Here is a 19452-nt window from a genome sequence, read left to right as displayed (position 1 = left end):
AGGGCCCTGAACAGTCTTTTCCTCCTTGAGTTTCCTTAATATGGGATCCCAAAAGCGAAGTTTTTCTTGAGTAACTAAATTTCCAAGAAAACGAAGCAGTGGAATAATGCATTGATCTTTTTCTGGATCACATGTATGAATATTCCTTGTGCATGAATTATTGTGTGAAAGAAGAATATATAATTGCTTTGAAATGCTACATATTCTGTGCCCTTTAATTTGGGGCAGGTTCTATGAGGGGAAGCTGTTATTTAGTTGTGGGCACTCGAATACGCAAGGGGTATTTGACACGGATATATGCATGCAAGCGTGGATTCCACATCAGTTTTTTCCATCAGGTCTTATTCCGAATCTTGGGGGACATGATCAAGTAAAGGGGGAGAGTTTGAGTCTCTTAGAAATCAGACAGCTTCAAGGTTATGCAACATTCAATAACGTATGGGATCGAACATTTTTCAATTAACACAGAATTAAAACTAAACTAAACCTTGTAGATATTTCGATCATCTGTGTTATATATGCAACGGCATCAATAAATTCATGAAAATAAATCATGTAGACTCAATTCTTGTTCCGATTATAGGACCCAAAAGTACTAGCACAACGCGACACGGTAGATCATGACTTCGTCTCGGTAATGCTGGTATTTGCTGCTCACCAATGGGAAAGGCCAAGATGCATGTGATCACATGTAGGGTTTTCTATGTCGCATGAGAGTCGACGCTCCCACCGATCTACGCTCACTCTATAACGCACGATCCCATTCATTTACTTTAGTCTGACTTAAGACAAGATCAATACTGACCACGACCTGATGCTAACGCATTGGTCTCTTTAGCAGTGTCAATATATACCACATGCATGTGTGTATTACATCTATCTGAAAACCAAAGTCCAAAACCAAAAAAAACTCAATTACATCTAAGAATTGAACATCATAGCTCACAAGTACTTGTTCTTCGTTATCTATTTTAGTTTTACGTGGAAGGAAATTAAATTGTTGAGATGGTCAGGAATCAATTCCTTATATCTAGTGCACATATCCATAATCCATTGACAAATTCTATTCTTACTTGCATGGTCAGATTCCCTTTCACTTTTTTTGTTGCAATAATTCAAAAGCTATTTGAAGATGAAATGTGCATGTCCTCCACCGTCATCCATCCTTGTGTTTGAGTATTTGAATCCATCAAGAGTATTCCCATGCACAGAAAGACAATTCAAACATGGAATCGAAATGCGACCATAATGAGCATCCCCGTTGACCCTGACCAGCGGGTCCCCGGTCAAGCTGACGTGGCAAGCCAGGACTTTGAAAAGATTCGATAAGAGGGAATCTTAATTAATCATCAATTATTATATTCTCTGCACAAAGAACTCGTTACTTTCTCTTTACGGATTTATAATTACAATTAGGAATCTGGTGCTATCCGAACTAAAATTTTAAACTCTAGCTTATTTTAATATTTTAAATTGACCAACCAGGGTTAATGACAAATTCATCCAAAATTATACAAAAATTTACATATAGTTTTTTTTTAAAGAAAAATGGACCGTCCGAGCTAAAGCCCGAGTACAAGAAGCTGTAGCTCCGCCTCTTACTGCAGCCATTTTCTTGCATGTATTTTCAGTTAAATTAGAAAATTATGTCCCATCCAGTTATGAAAGCACGGCTAGCCAGCCGTTCAAAGATGGAAGGAGATTACTAATTCGCTTCAATATTACTTGCAAGAATCCAACTTCCAAAGAATAAGTCGAGTTGACATAAATTTCTCCGGAAAAATGCGTAAGTTCGAAACAATAAAAATGCAAAAATGCCAACCCATCACAATCCGATGTTGTGACTACTAAAAGAAAAATAATTGCATGCATACTATTGTCATAATTTCATCAAGTCTATAGATATAATGTCAAATTCCTCTTTAATTCATGCAGTACTCGACAATCACTCAAGCATTCTGTAAACCATCTGTTGAATTATTGCTGCTAGCTTTGTATCTGTGTACTTATATATGAATGTGTTTGACCATATGATGTTTTGTTTGGATAAATATTTATAAAATCCATTTTTACAAAAAAATTACAAACGGTTTTAATAACAAATATGTGTTTGGACAACTATTCTATAAAAACGTTTTTACCGTAAAAAAGTAATATGTTTTACACTTTTTTATAAATATTTTCAAAAACGTTTTACAAAAATCTAATCCAAACAAGTATTAAAGTTTTCACACTTATAAAACATTAAAAACTTTTTTAGAATACTTGTCCAAATAGAAACTGTAAGCAATTTGATGATCGAGACAGTAGGTAAAAGGTGTGTAGCTAGATGTTCTCGTTCATCTTCAATCCATCCAAGGCTTCGCAAAATGACGATAATGGATGGACCTAGCTAGTTCGGATATAAGACAGTATGTTTAAAGTTATATATTAATAGAATAAAACTAATGAACTTTTCCATTAAAAATTATTGTCTTAACATTTTTATATTTATAAAGTGACTTCATATACTTGTTCATATTCATTTTTTTTGTATTGATGTCGGGTATAATTCAGTTTCAGATCACGAGTTAATTATTTAGATAATAAATGTAGTTTTATCAACTTTAATTGACAGTCATGTAAAATGTAAACGTGCATACAAAATTTGTCCGATTAGCTCTTTTTTTTAAAAAAAAAAAAAAAACGTTCAGCAAATCAATGGAGAAATCACAGATTTAACAATATCAAAATATATACTTCCAAATCTACTGATTTAACATTTAAAAATAAAATAGATACAACATAAAACTAGACAGTTTTGGTCACACAATACACCACCATCATATGTAGTTCATTTGACAAAGAATATGAAATATCAATACACATCTATACCCTATAAAGTCGATGTATCTGTCAAACTAAAGAAAACTCACCAAAATACAACAAACTAGAATATAAATATGTGCTACAAATGCTCGGAGAGCAACATCGCATCAATAACATCGCCAAGAAAATGTGCTACACGATACACTTTATTCGATCATTTTGCTACCATTGCTGACCCCATGATCCGATGCTTTAACTTCGTTTTGCACTACCGTCGAGAAGGAAAATTGAATCTTTTGTCCAGTTGTGAATACGGTAGGTTTCACCACCGTGAGTACAATTCTTACAAAACAGTCTAGAAAGAGATGAAATAAAGTAACAACATGGTGCTCGTACCAAAGTTATTTCAGTTCAGCTCCATTTTTAGCCGAATGGGTTTCCACCTGTGGAGGTGAAGTTACCAGGAGCAGAATGAGCAGAACGTAGTCCACCAAATTGTTGGCTCTGTCCAAATGGCCTGAGAAATTTCGGAAGGTGTTAACAAGTGTGGCATATATTATAAGAGTAAATCAAAGGTGAAATACTAGTATTATATCATTTTTTGACCAACATACATGGTGGTAGACGCTTAGCAGACTATTGCTGAAGAATAATCTTACCTGTGAGTGGTGCTGTCACTTAGTTCTTGTCCAAAGAATGGAGGAGCTGATAAACAATTAGAAAATGATGAAACATGGAAAAAGTACGTATACGGTATTCTGCTCCAACGAAATGAAATATATTAAGTAGATTATTTACTTGGAGGGATTGATTGTGTAAATGGTTGCGGCTGATTGTGCATTGATGATGGAAAAGATGACGGAGTACCAAGACTCGAAGCGCGAAGTAAGCCTGACGCAGGTGCACTTTTGGGTACCAAGGACCCCACTGAAGGAAACTGCAGCAAAATGATAACACAATTTACAAAAGATAAAATAAACGAGCAGAAATGGACGATGCTAATAGTCAGCTAGTTATTACTTATTAGTTTGTGGTCAATAAACCTAATGTATGACCATATACATCTTATATGAACTCATTCTGTTTGGAAAGTGAACTCCTTCCTTAGAATATGTGAGGCCCAATAACTTATTATAGGCCCAAGCCCATTTCCATTATATATTAATCAACCCATTTGAGAATCAGAAAACAGAAGCGTGAAATCCAGAAATCTCTTTCCCCAGCCTTGCATCCCGTCGTTTTCTCTCTTCTTCTGCTGTCTTCGCGTAGCGTCTCCAGCGGCCAGATTTCTGTGCAGCAGCTTAGCAAATCTTCTTCCTCAGGTATATTAGCTTCCTTCTTGCCTTGTATCGGAAAGTTTTGAGCTCGATCGTCATGATTTCCAGCAGCTGTGAGTGAGCTTCGATTCGGTTTTTAGGTAAGCTTTTGACTTCGAATTTTGGTTGTTCTTGGTGGATTAGTTTGTATAAGTGAAGTGTTGAGCTTTTCCCCAAATTTCCAGCTAGGTTTCCGGCGTGAACAGTGTTTCCGGCGACTATTTCCGGCGAGCCATTTTAGCAAAATCACCGTTGTGCATTCTAGCTTTGTTTCTTGAGGTATTAAGCTTGGAATTTCAGAATTTGTATGAGTTTAATAGGCTGCCCGGAATTTGACTTTTAACCGGGACGATTTATTTTGGTTTAGTCGTTTGGTATGCAATATATTGATGTATATAGTGAATTTAAATTGTAGGTTGTATTGTTGGACGAGTTTATCCTATAGTCCTTAAGAATCTGTGGTATTGTAAGTTGAAGTTGAGGTACGCTCAAACCTATATCATTATGACGGTTATATTGGCGTGTACGAATATTCGGTGAATGTTGTTTGCTATGATGTGCATTGAATGTTTATATTTTTGCATTCATGCATAAATTGTATTGACATAACATATTGAGCCTTGACTCCTTTGACGGCTATTTATGTTGATTCTGTTGAGATATATTGAGTCATCAGAGGGACGAGTGGATTAGGATTAGCCACATTCCCAGATGACAGCTAGGGACGAGCGATTTAGCTACTCGCATTCCCGATGCTACGTGCATGGACGAGCGGCGATTTGATGCTGCATTCCTGGCACGGGTGGCCACTGTTACTGTTGATGATGCTATTCGTTTGGACTCCATTTGGTATCCGATATTCCATTGTTACCATTCATGCATCGCATAGCATTGCATTTACTTGATATTATTACATGTCTTTTATTTGCGTCGTGATTTTACTGGTTTGTCGTACTGGGGTCCGACCCCTGTTTTCTTTTGATGTTGTGGTTGTTTTTGATGCCATAGCAGGTCACTCCAGGGGTTTTGACGCGTCTGGTGGAGCGTCAGCGAGTGGAACCCAGTAGTCAGTCGGTTGTGTCAGAGTTCTCAGATATTTATATATATTATTCTGGTTTGATACATTTGCCAGGGAGATGCCCTGTGTAGCTGTATGGTGATGTCTTTATGTGGTTTGGATTTTATTTGTGGTTTGTTGTGTCTAGTCCTGGCCAGTGCGGCTGTAGGATATTGGTTTGGTTGGTTGTGAACTTGACGTTATTTTCGAGCGTATATTATTGTTGTTGTGTTTTGAGATTTTTTTTGGGATGTCCTACTTACGGGGAGGTCATGCCGAAACTTCTGTAGGCCCAAATTAACGTTTTAAACTCGTTTTCGCTGTTTACACCATTTAATAATTGTTGTTTGGCAATTAAATATTAACTAAGTGCACGGGCCCTGACAGTTTGGTATCAGAGCGTAACTGGGATACGCTCGAAATAGAGTCTAGGACACTCGAGTTTAGGCACAAATAAAATGATTGTGCATGTGTTTGATTATTTGCTCTTACTTGTGTATATGTTTTGAATTAATTGTATCAGCATGACTAGAGTGTATTAGTTTAAGTTTATGCTTTTATACTCAACCGATTATTTGTTTCTGCCTGTGGATTAAATACTTGTGTCTTGTAGATGGCACCTGGACGGAAGAGTAGAAAAGGAAAGGAAGTTGTTCAGGAGTCTGAAGCTCCTAACGTTAGAGGACTGAACGAGACTGACTGGGGAAGACGAGGTCGTCGTCCTCGGGGTGTAGCACAAAATGTTAATGTTGAGCGTGAAGTGGATCAATTGACGAGAGGAATGGGTGAAATGGAACTTGTGATATCTCGATTTCAGAATATGCGTCCTCCTCGATTCTTTGGGAATGAAGATGGCGAGAAAGCTATAGCGTGGCTAAAGAGTATGAAGCGTTTGTTCAATATGCTGGAATACACCCCTGATTTGCAGCTTAAGTTGGCTATTTGTCAACTAAAGGACCGAGCTCAGTTGTGGTGGGAAACTACTGAGGATGCTTTGAAGGAATCGGGTGAAAGAGTTACTTGGGATGTGTTTTGTGCTCAGTTTACTCGGGAGTATTCACCGCCTTCTTATTATTCGGCCAAGGAAGCTGAGTTTAATAGATTGACTCAGGGAAATATGACTGTTGTGGAGTATGCCTCTCAATTCTCAGCGCTTCTTTCCTATGTTCCTCATGTTGCTAGCAGCGATCGGAACAAGTTATCGCATTTTATGCAAGGATTGAATCGAACAATTTGCACTTTGGTAGTAGCTGGAGCACCTATTAATTATGCCGATGCCGTTGAGAAAGCAAAGAATGTGGAGGCGAGTCTACTTTTGGCAGAACCACAGTCTTTTCAACCGGGTTTTCCTCAGAGTTTCGGGGGCAATGTGCCGATGCCAGTGGGTGCACCACTATACCCATCTTTACTGCCGTATCAGCCTTCGCAGCAATATCAGCGACCCAAGCAGCAAAACTTTAAGGCCAAAGGAAAGCAATTCAAGAAACAGACTCGTAGCAGTTCTTCTAGTTCCGGCAGTCAGCGTGGAAGCTCAGTTGGGTCCCCAGGTGGAGTATTTTGTGATCGTTGTGGTGGTAAGCATTTTAGTACTCAGTGTACGGGAGTTCAGGGATCGTGTAATATTTGTGGGCAAGTTGGACATTATGCTAGAGTATGTCCGAATGCAGCAAGACAACAATTCCAGCAACCTCAGTTTGGTCAGGATTTTAGAGGACAAGCAACTAGGCCTTTTGTTCCTACTCAGTCTGTTCAGCAGTCTAGCTATCCTCAGCCTAGAGGTTCGGTTCAGCAGCGTTTTCCCGGGCCACAGCAGGCTCGAGTTCATGCTTTAACCCAGGATCAAGTTCAAGACGCACCGGGCGGAGTTATCGCAGGTATCTGTCTTATTTTTGATCATCCTGCGCGCATATTGATAGACACAGGAGCATCTCATTCATTTGTATCTGTTGTATTTGTTGATGAGCATGAGATTGCTACTACTCCGTTGATAGATACTGTGTCAGTCTCTACTCCTGCCGGTGTATGTTTGATGTCTCATGAGATAATTCTAAATTGTGTGATTAGATTCGATGATAATATTATGATAACTAATCTCATCAAGCTAGATATGTCTGACTTCGACTGTATTCTGGGAATGGATACTCTGTCTAATTATCGAGCTACCGTTGATTGTTTCCATGGAGTTGTTAGATTCAGACCGTATTATGGCAGTAAATGGAATTTTTACGGTAGTGATTCTCAATCACGTATTCCATTAGTGTCAGCAATGGAAATGTTCAGACTTTTGTCAACAGGGCATGAAGGATTCATGATCTATGCAGTCGACGCAACTCAGGGAAAAAGATTGGAAGTTTCAGATATTCCTGTTGTCAAGGAATTCCCTGATGTATTTCCCGATGAAATTCCTGGATTTCCACCCCAGAGGGAAATTGATTTTAGCATTGAGTTGGTGTCCGGGACAAATCCTATTTCGAGAGCACCATACCGTTTGGCTCCAGCGGAATTGAAAGAACTGAAAGAGCAATTGCAAGACTTACTGGAAAAAGGCTATATTAGACCAAGTATGTCACCTTGGGGAGCTCCGGTATTGTTTGTCAAGAAGAAAGACGGAACGTTGAGAATGTGCATTGATTACAGGCAGTTGAACAAAGCTACTGTGAAGAATAAGTATCCTTTGCCGCGTATCGATGACTTGTTTGATCAGTTGCAAGGTACGTCAGTTTATTCAAAGATTGATCTTCGTTCTGGCTACCATCAGCTCCGAGTTCGAGAGGAAGATGTGCCGATGACAGCATTTCGAACGCGTTATGGGCATTATGAATTTCTAGTTATGCCTTTTGGATTGACTAATGCTCCTGCAGTTTTTATGGATTTGATGAATCGTGTTTTTCGAGAATTTATAGACAGATTTGTCATTGTCTTCATAGATGACATTCTGATTTATTCGAAGACAAGGAAGGAGCATCGAGAACATTTAAGGTTAGTCCTCCAGACACTCAGAGCAGCGCAATTGTATGCAAAATTTTCTAAATGTGAATTCTGGCTGGATAGAGTAGTATTTCTGGGACATGTTATATCAGCTCAAGGGGTATCAGTGGATCCTAGTAAAGTGGAAGCTGTTATCAATTGGCCAACACCGACGAATATTTCCGATATTCGCAGTTTCTTGGGATTGGCAGGATATTATAGGCGTTTCATTGAAGGATTTTCTATTATCGCAAGGCCTATGACCCAATTAACGCAAAAAGATCGACGTTTTGTGTGGACTGATGAATGTGAGTCGAGTTTTCAGACCTTGAAGGAAAAGTTGACAACCGCTCCAGTGCTAGCTTTACCATCAGGCTCAGGTGGATATGTTGTTTGTTCAGATGCATCTCTAAATGGACTTGGATGTGTTCTAATGCAAAATGGGCGAGTGATTGCATATGCTTCTCGTCAGTTGAAGCCACATGAGACCCGATATCCAGTGCATGACTTAGAGTTGGCTGCCATTGTTTTTGCATTGAAGTTATGGCGTCATTATCTGTACGGTGAGCAGTTTGTGATTTATTCGGATCACAAGAGTCTTAAATATCTTTTCTCGCAACCTGACTTGAACATGAGACAGCGTCGATGGATGGAATTGCTTAAAGACTTTGATTGTGAGATTCAGTATCAACCAGGTCGAATGAATCTTGTTGCAGATGCTCTCAGCAGGAAAGTTCAGAATGCTATGCTGACATCTTTGACTATCTCTAAAGTTCACGAGCACTTGGGAACTTCAGGATGGACTTATCAAATCAGTGGAGACTACTTTATAGTGTCATCTATTCAAGTTGAGCCACAGATTTTGTCCAGAATCAAAGCAGCACAGAAGACCGATCCGCACATTCATAGATTGAAAGAATTGTCTCGAACAGGTCAGACAGAAAAGTTTAGTGTTGCCTCAGATGATAGTCTGCGCTTTAATGGTAGACTTGTGGTTCCTAATCTGATAGATCTGAAAGAAGCCATATTAAGGGAAGCACATTGTAGTCGACACAGTATTCACCCAGGAATTCGAAAGATGTATCATACCTTGAGAGCTCATTATTGGTGGGAAGGTATGAAGAAAGATATTTCTCATTTTGTGGCTAAATGTTTAACGTGTCAACAAGTTAAAGCCGAGAGAATGAGACCTGGTGGAATGTTGCATAGTCTTGAAGTGCCACAGTGGAACTGGGAGCACATTGCTATGGATTTTGTGACTCATTTGCCTCGTTCAAATCGTGGTTGTGATGCGATTTGGGTGATTGTTGATAGATTGTCTAAATCAGCTCATTTTATTCCGTATGATCGTACCTGTACTTATATGAAAATGGCGAAACTGTACATTGATCATATAGTGAGATTGCATGGTGTGCCAGTAAACATAGTATCTGATCGTGATCCAAGATTTGCTTCGAAGTTTTGGGGAAGTCTGCAATCAGCTTTGGGTTCAAAGTTGGCTATGAGCACCGCCTATCACCCGCAGACAGATGGTCAGTCAGAAAGAACCATCCAGACTCTAGAGGATATGTTACGAGCAGCAGTGATGGATTTCAAAGGTGGTTGGCAAGAATCATTGTCTTTGGTTGAATTCTCCTACAATAATAGTTTTCAGGCCACAATCGGTATGGCACCATTTGAAGCTTTGTATGGAAGAAAATGCAGATCGCCGATATGTTGGGAAGATGTAGGAGAAAGACAGATGTCAGAACCAGAATTTATTCAAGAAATGAAAGATAAAGTTGAATTGATCAGGAAAAGGATGAAAGCAGCCCAAGATCGTCAAGCCAGTTATGCTAATAAAAGGCGTAGACCTTTAGAGTTCCAAGTGGGCGATTATGTTTTCTTGAAAGTATCACCATTCCGAGGTACTATGAGATTTGGACATAAAGGGAAGTTAGCTCCGCGTTATATTGGTCCGTATGGGATTGTTGAGAGGATTGGCACATTGGCTTATCGTTTGGATTTGCCGCAGAGTTTGTCTTTGATACATAATGTGTTTCATGTATCTATGTTGCGGAAGTATGAGCCAGATCCGTCTCATATTTTGAATGTCGAGGATGTGGAGTTAGACAGTTCCCTTAGCTATGTTGAACATCCAGTGCAGATTTTGGACCGCAAAGAAAGACAGCTCAGAAGCAAGACGATTCCACTAGTTTTGGTGCAATGGAGTAGGCATGGAAGAGAAGAATCTACATGGGAATTAGAGGCAAAGATGCGACAAGAATGGCCTCATTTGTTTGAAAATGTAATGAATTACGCGATGTATTCTGAATTTCCCATGTATTATCAGATGTAATGTTGTCTATATCAGTGTTGTATTTGTTAGATTTCGAGGGCGAAATCTTTTATTAGTGGGGGAGAATGTGAGGCCCAATAACTTATTATAGGCCCAAGCCCATTTCCATTATATATTAATCAACCCATTTGAGAATCAGAAAACAGAAGCGTGAAATCCAGAAATCTCTTTCCCCAGCCTTGCATCCCGTCGTTTTCTCTCTTCTTCTGCTGTCTTCGCGTAGCGTCTCCAGCGGCCAGATTTCTGTGCAGCAGCTTAGCAAATCTTCTTCCTCAGGTATATTAGCTTCCTTCTTGCCTTGTATCGGAAAGTTTTGAGCTCGATCGTCATGATTTCCAGCAGCTGTGAGTGAGCTTCGATTCGGTTTTTAGGTAAGCTTTTGACTTCGAATTTTGGTTGTTCTTGGTGGATTAGTTTGTATAAGTGAAGTGTTGAGCTTTTCCCCAAATTTCCAGCTAGGTTTCCGGCGTGAACAGTGTTTCCGGCGACTATTTCCGGCGAGCCATTTTAGCAAAATCACCGTTGTGCATTCTAGCTTTGTTTCTTGAGGTATTAAGCTTGGAATTTCAGAATTTGTATGAGTTTAATAGGCTGCCCGGAATTTGACTTTTAACCGGGACGATTTATTTTGGTTTAGTCGTTTGGTATGCAATATATTGATGTATATAGTGAATTTAAATTGTAGGTTGTATTGTTGGACGAGTTTATCCTATAGTCCTTAAGAATCTGTGGTATTGTAAGTTGAAGTTGAGGTACGCTCAAACCTATATCATTATGACGGTTATATTGGCGTGTACGAATATTCGGTGAATGTTGTTTGCTATGATGTGCATTGAATGTTTATATTTTTGCATTCATGCATAAATTGTATTGACATAACATATTGAGCCTTGACTCCTTTGACGGCTATTTATGTTGATTCTGTTGAGATATATTGAGTCATCAGAGGGACGAGTGGATTAGGATTAGCCACATTCCCAGATGACAGCTAGGGACGAGCGATTTAGCTACTCGCATTCCCGATGCTACGTGCATGGACGAGCGGCGATTTGATGCTGCATTCCTGGCACGGGTGGCCACTGTTACTGTTGATGATGCTATTCGTTTGGACTCCATTTGGTATCCGATATTCCATTGTTACCATTCATGCATCGCATAGCATTGCATTTACTTGATATTATTACATGTCTTTTATTTGCGTCGTGATTTTACTGGTTTGTCGTACTGGGGTCCGACCCCTGTTTTCTTTTGATGTTGTGGTTGTTTTTGATGCCATAGCAGGTCACTCCAGGGGTTTTGACGCGTCTGGTGGAGCGTCAGCGAGTGGAACCCAGTAGTCAGTCGGTTGTGTCAGAGTTCTCAGATATTTATATATATTATTCTGGTTTGATACTTTTGCCAGGGAGATGCCCTGTGTAGCTGTATGGTGATGTCTTTATGTGGTTTGGATTTTATTTGTGGTTTGTTGTGTCTAGTCCTGGCCAGTGCGGCTGTAGGATATTGGTTTGGTTGGTTGTGAACTTGACGTTATTTTCGAGCGTATATTATTGTTGTTGTGTTTTGAGATTTTTTTTGGGATGTCCTACTTACGGGGAGGTCATGCCGAAACTTCTGTAGGCCCAAATTAACGTTTTAAACTCGTTTTCGCTGTTTACACCATTTAATCATTGTTGTTTGGCAATTAAATATTAACTAAGTGCACGGGCCCTGACAGAATATAAGTGTATTTCACACACATTTCACATCACATGGAAGAAATGGATTCAGGTGGTTGGTAACTACACAATAACTAGAAATTGATTAACAAATATTTAAAGGATTACTTGCACCATCTCTTTCGATTCCACAACTTTAACAAGAACTTGGTTATCAGTAAACCCTTATTTAATCACTTTTAAACCTCAATGTTATCAGCTGCATCTATAGAATGGGAGGTGTATTTTTAGGTCTATGCTGGTTAGTTGTCCCGCATCGGTTAGATAAATTCCCTAAGAGTTGCATATATGGACTTGGACAATCCTCCCTAGCAACATGTTATCTGAGCTTAGGTTCTGCCCATAATTGGGTCATTTGTAAATTTCACGTTCCAGATATTCATTCTTGGGCGTGAGGAGGGTGTGTTAGTTGTCCCACATCGGTTAGATAAATTCCCTGAGAGTTGCATATATGGACTTGGACAATTCTCACATTCAAGCTAGCTTTTGGAGTTGAATTAGGTCCAAATCTCAATCTTAACAATGCTGTTAGAAATTATCAACTGATTCAGGTAACTGATATGGATTTAATGAAAAATGGATGATGTTTTTTTTTCACATTGACAATAGAGTTGCATCTGCCATTAATATCTTACATACATTACCAATTGAGTTCTTGCTCCACCGAGAACATTACCATCATGACAGATCCAACGTTCGCTATTGGGTTAATTTTATTTTATGATGTGGCCATTGGATCTACAGCGCAGGTAATACCCAATTGTAGCATCTCATTAACCTACATTTTCAGTGTGATTTATGTAAAAACATGAATATATGATTCAAACCTGGGTCCACATTAAAGAGTTATGTGAAGCATCGTCACGATATTCTAAAATCAATTAAACCAGAACACAAACATACTGTTGGTGCTGGAACAGGAGCACGCTCGTTCCTAGAATCGAAAGGATTTGTAGATCTTGGCACTTGCTGGAAATTAGGTACCACCTGAAAATGAATAAGCCCATAGCGTTTGTAAATGATATTCAATTCACAAAACAAAATAAAAACAGTTCAATAGCAATTAATTCCATAAGAAAGTTAAGAGGGAATAAATGTCCCAGTGGCAAATATCTTAGATGGGAAAACCCTCAAAAATACATTTAATACACATCGCTTGTTAGATGATAAGATGAATCTCACACATCATTTTTTCAATTATGATATAGGCTTAATAGTTTTAGCCTCTAAATGACATTCAACTTTATTTTATTTAACATTGTACTGGTTTTCTGGCACAAGCCACTAGAACCATTGGGAGATTTCCTCCATTTTTTACTTCCATCATTGCCATCCAGCCTAACACTAGATTGGCTAGAACATGAGGAGTATGGTCAAGGTGAGGTAGCGGTACTAGCTCATCCACAGGTAGAAGCAAATGAGGCAATTTCTAATGTCTTGACAATCATATGACCTCAAGTTTTCAAAAATGCAGGATGGGGTTTCCCATTGTTTAAGAGCTGATAAATTTCTTGTTAGCACTCAAATGGTTTCTTTCCACTAGGATCATCTATATAAAGCTCAATCAATGGCCCGTAGTAATTGGTAGCAAAATTTGGGTACAAATTAACACATGGAAAGCCTCGACCTTTGCAATTATCGTTGATATTGTAGGTAAAGCTGAGGACGACGAAGGATGTTCACAGCACAGAGAATTGGTATTGACAGGTGAGATATGAGGTGTTGTAGGCAGTTGGAAAGATAAGATCCATTTGCTTTATGCAATAAGAGGATTAGGACTTGGCCCTAAATCAATAAGCAATGATATTGTTGTCAGTGCCGATGATAATAAGTGGCTGATTGTTGATAAGGACAGTTATCAAATTGATTAGGGAGGTAAAATGTATCTTGCTAAATTACAGATGCAAAATTCAATCACGCACAGATTCCTTTGAAATAAGAAGGGTGCCATGATTGAGAATAAAAAGATTAGAAAGTTACCATCGGCATGTTATAGTGCATAGGGACCCTAGCAACATATGGGGAACCTGAGTACCAGCCAGAAACTGGAGGTGGAAAATAAGAATTGGTCATTGAAAATAAATCAGCAGGCAGTTCTTTCCTTCCACCAGATTTTTCCTCCAATGTAGATTCTGAAGAAAATCCAAAAGCTGAACCCATTAATGGATTAGTAGTGGCTTGTCCCGCTTGAGAAATTGCTGCACCCGGGTGGCCATGGGAAATTGGTCCAACAAGTGGATTCAACGGCTGCAGAATCCCAGGAGACAGATTAAAATTCTCAAGAAGATCAAAAGAAATGGAATACATACCATGCTTTACTAGGCATACCTTGTCGCTTGAAGTTGCATTGATAGTAGCCACTGGTTGAGGAACAGACAGGCCACTAGCACCAGGGAACATAGAATCCTGATGAGTATCCGGGATAGGCCATTGCCCTCCAGTGGGAGCATTAGCAAACGAGCTTGTACCATCTGAGGGAAAGAACGATGGAGGAGCAACGCTTCCATAGGTTGACCCAAGAGATAAGCCCTCTGCACCACTAGAAAGGAAAGGTGATGACTTGCTCGCAAGGGCGGGGGAACCAGATGTAGATACTTCAATTGACAACTCTGAAAGTAAAGATTCCACTGAGTTTGAAACCGGCGTCCGAACTTTCACCTCAGGAAATGAATCAAAATTTGCCCAATTGTTATCACTAGATGTTATCTGCTGCACAGGAGCTGCATTAGTAGGTGAATGTTGTGTTTGAGGGACGGTTGCTGCCACTACAGGTTCAGGAACAGAATCAAAATCAATGAATGAAGCCTCTACTTTGATCATAGATGGATTCCCTTCCGAGGACGCCAAGCTGCTGGAGGATGCAGTTCTCTGAAAAAGAAGCTGTCAGCCACTCATTTTCTATGTTAAGAATAAGAAGATGAAGATGATTTGGACAAAAACAGCTGTGAATATATAGTAGTTGTGGTAGAAGGATAGAGCAGATAAATTGCAATTAATATCAAGAATACAAGGATAACATTGATTGATCTCATCTCCCATGAAAGTAAATAATAAAAGATGCTTTGATATAAGCTCCATATAACTGCACTATAATCTTCTTCCCCATGCAACCCATTTTATACCTCCTGAACTTTATAAATACACAGCGAAATTGAAAGTAGAAAGTAAATCTAGGAGTGTAAAAGAAGCCATATCTTAAGTGCTTTCAGTCGGAAAAACTCAAAATACCAAAACACACTCTTTTTCTTTCAACAATGCAAGCCTAAAACTTTGACATGGCAAAGTTCCATCTGGGCGGTGACCGATTTTTAGAAATCGCTTAGACGGCTACCTGATGTAATATATAGAATTTTTTGTTTTTAAATTTTTTATTTAAAAAAAAAGATTGTTTGACGTAGTTTTCAATCAATTTGTATAGTATAAAGAGGAAAAACATGTCATTGATTTTGAGTTTGAATCCAATATAGAGGAATTCTTGGAAAAATATGGAAATAAACAAAAAAAATAGATATTTAAGTGGGGAAAAAACCGCCTAGACGGCTTGAGTTTGAATCCTATATAGTGGAATTTTTGGAGAAATGGGAAGATAAAAAAATAAGATATTTAGGTAAAAGAAAAAGAAAAGAAAACACTCCTAGGCGGCAGCCGGTGAGTGGCTGCCTACCGGCCGCTTTTTAGAAACTGAGAAATAAACATACCAATGCACGTGTGCAGGAAGATCTTACCTGAGTATGTGCTGAACCATCTGTTGACTTGCCACCAAAGACTTTTGGAGGAGGTTCAATAACTCGAAGAGGAGTCACATTTTCTCCTAAAATATCTCTAACAGGACGGACCACGGGCGGGCTGGACATGTCTGAGTCTCTTTGATTATCTGGTGATCTACCTCCAAGCTTAGAACTTCCATCAGAATTTCCATCATCGGACCTCCTTCCATTACCAAATCTATCCTCGCGTCTCCAGTCATTGAACACTTCAGCACGAAGAGGACTTCGTTTATAATCACCAGTTTGCTTATTGTCTTGATCAAATCCTGGACTTCTTCCGCCAACACTAGCCCTATCTTGACGACGCTCAAAAGTTTCCTCATAAGGTGGACTTCGAGAACCTCCTTGATTATTGTCTATCCTCCTATTCCCACTGAAATCCTCAGTTTCTCCCTGGGTGATACCATATGCAGATTAAAACATTCCATAGAGAAGCTCCCAAATTTTGCTCTAAGAAATCATCATAAAAATTGACTTTAATATAATGAGGTATACCATCTTTGCTCTCAGAGGCTTTTCCGAGTTCCTCTCACCGGTATATCTTCTATCCACGTAAACGTGCTTGATAAAATCACGTAACCTCTCTATGTTACTGAAACACGTAAATTTAAAACAACAATGATAAATAAAGTAAACATTAACCGAACACAAAGATTCAATTTCAGAACTCATGTGCAGGAATATTTCATTGTTAACCTCGCATCAGGTAGAGAATTACGCTGGGAGTCCCATTCCTTTAGATAAATTTCTCTAGCACTCTATTTGGGACAGAACAAACATGAAAAAAAAAAAGGCAATGAGGAACGGGACACCTAAACAAACCCAAAAAATTGCATAATCCTAGCAGAAAGAGAGTGGTTGGTTGTATACCGCGTTGCCCCCTCCTTGAAGGGAACTAACTTCTTGTGGGGTAAATTTAGCCATAGATACGGACTTCACTCGGTGTGTGAACTCTCGGCTGCAAATATTTTCAAATGCATAATTAACGTCAAAGATACTCATAGTGAAAGTGAAACTCCACAGAGAACAGTACCATTAACCATGATAGCAAATTGACATTCGATGATGCAAGAGTGAAACTCGTTATGACTTACTGTATTCCGCTGCAGGTTGTGCAAATAAATGTTGAAAAATTAGTGCACACATATTGGGGCCCCTGATGTGCAGAAAAGAAAACAGTCAGCTCCATGCACCCAAAAGATTACAGCAGGACATAAGCATCAAAATGCATGTTCCGAAAACCACCACGCTCCTAGGAGTAAATGAATGGTGAAACTCAGCCCATTAGACTTATCCAAAGCACAAAAGATAAATTGGCATCTATTGAACCACGCCTATTCCTCTGTTTTTTAACCCTGTCTAAGAACTAAAGATATTCAAAAATTTGTATGCTATGAAACATCATCTAGACTTGTTCCACAATGATGCACAAAAGAAACACTATTAAAAACAGTAAGATTAAGCATTTGCTGCTTTAACAAAAAGCTATAACTAACATAATCGTACTACTAAAATCTCTTTAAAATGGTACATCAAACTAAGCACCATACTTCGACCGCTTTAGTGGCAAGGGCATTTGTCAATAGCCAATTGTGCCCCATCTATAATTGCACCTTGCAACTGGTGGGAATCAAAACTCGTTAAATTGCTTTTGATACTAGATGTAAAACGATTGTTTGACACTTTAAGAGAAGTTATACCCAATGTTAATATATCGAATCTTTTGGAAAAACAGTTCGACGACAGGATGATAAAAAGCTTACAACCTCACATTTTTTATTGTTTTTTCAACCAAAAAAAATGAAAAATAAGAAAACCCCAATTGTGACACCCTGTCTCTGCCGCATATCACCTAAACTGTACATTAGCTCAAAGGCAACCGATTTGACTGCTCACCAAATACTTGCTCCCAAGTGTCAAAGTCGGATATCACCACAACATGAACCAATTCAACTAAGCCAAAGCCCGACTCCAGAAAATGTAAACGCTAAAATAAAAAGTACAATAAATGGATGTGGTGTATACAATGTTGTCCCTTGTTAAAATAACAATTCGGAGGACAACTTTCTTGGATTGATAAATTAAGAATCATTAAACAAAAAATGTACGCACTTTTGTCACATACTTTAAGAAAATCCAAGACATAAGCCACCAACAAAAATATCATGGCTATCTTTTCGTTTTTAACTACTTCATTAGTGGCCCATTTTACATATAAGCACCAACTGCACGTCAATTCATAATATTGTATGCTTTCCAAATTATTCGAGCGAACCTTTAATTTTAAGAAACTGGTTCCGAAACCATCCAAGTAATCAAGCATTTCAACTAAGATTACATACTCCACAAAGAACACGAAAATCCAATCACGGAAAATCTAGAACAGTAAAAGAAGAAAGAACCGTACCAGGCTATTGCAGTTAATACACCTGCGATTCTCAGGAAGCTTGAGAAGATTCCTTATAAACCTCTCATTCTTCTCATCCTCCTTCAGCCTATTCGCCATCTTAACACGATAATCACACAAATCTCCCCACTTTTCAAACAATCACCACTGACTATCAGAGAACCAACCAATTCAATCACAGTCCAACCCCAGAATTACCAAATTCGACACCATCAGATCAGGTAAACAAGCAATTTATTTCCCCACTATAAACAGAAAATCAGAACGAGAGTCAACAGAGTTGCCTAGCCGCCACAACTTCAAAGGGAAAACCCTTCATCGCCAGGAAAAAAATAACAAAAAATCTCAATCGAATCAGTACAAGTACCTGAGCAGCCTGATCGGAAGAAATTGAAAGCGGACAATCAAAATATCGACGGAGCTCGGGCTTTTTGGCAAACGGTAGATCTCGGTTCGTACTTTTACAGCTCGACTTCGGAAAGTGGAGATGTATGAAATGGTAATATCAGTACAGAGATTAAAAGGCAAAAAAAAAAAAGACAGCGCCTTTTCGTTGTCAGATAGACAATAGGACTACGTAGGAATAATCCTGTGTTGAATAGGCGAGAGAGAATATAGGGAGGGGACAAGGAACAAACGTGAGGACTTGATGGTCAATTCCTACGCTGTAATGATACGAATAAAAACGAATGTGGATTTTAATGGGACAACGATGCGTTTGAATCGAGACGTAGGGTAGATAGTAAAGATTTACATATCGTCGTTTTTTTTAATATAAAATATAAAAAAATTTATTCTTCATATATATATATATATATCATAAAAAGTACCATTGTTTTACAAATATATCGTGACATGAATTAGTTATTCAGTTAATCCCATATATAATACAAAAAATGTTGAGATATGACCAGATATGTAAAGATAGTCTGATTGGTTAATCTAAAAACAAAAACAAGCTGACATGAATAAAATTATCTAACTAGGATTTTACAATAATATACACTTAAGCATAGAACAGAAGAATCTGATTACAAATTATTCAACGCTTCAATGACCAAAAGAGCGTCAGATTTG

At 38.7% G+C, this 19452-nt stretch overlaps 1 protein-coding gene and 1 long non-coding RNA gene across 4 annotated transcripts; both read right to left on the bottom strand.

The window, feature by feature from the left end:
• Positions 1–2722: 2722 nt before the first annotated feature.
• Positions 2723–19020, bottom strand: LOC140832277 (uncharacterized). Of its 3 annotated transcripts, XM_073196189.1 has the most exons (14): positions 18743–19020; positions 18376–18620; positions 17063–17124; positions 16839–16926; positions 16665–16726; positions 16464–16560; positions 15927–16361; positions 14530–15069; positions 14182–14448; positions 13105–13188; positions 3607–3745; positions 3468–3513; positions 3205–3325; positions 2723–3101 (listed from the first exon to the last, which is right to left on the bottom strand). In XM_073196189.1, exons 2-13 carry the CDS (start codon positions 18472–18474, stop codon positions 3232–3234), a joined length of 2013 nt encoding a protein of 670 aa, XP_073052290.1. In that variant the 5' UTR covers positions 18475–18620; positions 18743–19020; the 3' UTR covers positions 2723–3101; positions 3205–3231. The 3 variants fall into 3 exon arrangements, with proteins under 3 accessions (XP_073052290.1, XP_073052289.1, XP_073052291.1); XM_073196188.1 differs by having other exon boundaries at positions 2723–3325; positions 18376–18526; positions 18743–19019; XM_073196190.1 differs by having other exon boundaries at positions 2723–3325; positions 3468–3510; positions 18743–19018.
• Positions 11361–13098, bottom strand: LOC140832289 (uncharacterized). Its single transcript, XR_012118098.1, has 2 exons — positions 12379–13098; positions 11361–12308 (listed from the first exon to the last, which is right to left on the bottom strand). It is a non-coding gene; the product is annotated as an uncharacterized lncRNA (long non-coding RNA).
• Positions 19021–19452: the final 432 nt, after the last annotated feature.

Source organism: Primulina eburnea, chromosome 5 (genome assembly GCF_022965805.1).
Source record: "Primulina eburnea isolate SZY01 chromosome 5, ASM2296580v1, whole genome shotgun sequence".
NCBI lineage: Eukaryota > Viridiplantae > Streptophyta > Magnoliopsida > Lamiales > Gesneriaceae > Primulina > Primulina eburnea.
Note: the sequence above shows the minus strand (reverse complement) of the source record. Positions and strands in the feature narration are given on the sequence as shown.

Bases quoted from the DNA above. Each gene is read 5' to 3' on its own strand.
- LOC140832277 (XM_073196189.1), bottom strand. From the start codon at position 18,474: ATGGCGAATAGGCTGAAGGAGGATGAGAAGAATGAGAGGTTTATAAGG. The intron at 16,927-17,062 runs GTAAGTCATAAC...AAATATTTGCAG, and splicing joins ACAACCTGCAGCGGAATACA to CCGAGAGTTCACACACCGAG. The intron at 14,449-14,529 runs GTATGCCTAGTA...GGGATTCTGCAG, and splicing joins ATGCAACTTCAAGCGACAAG to CCGTTGAATCCACTTGTTGG.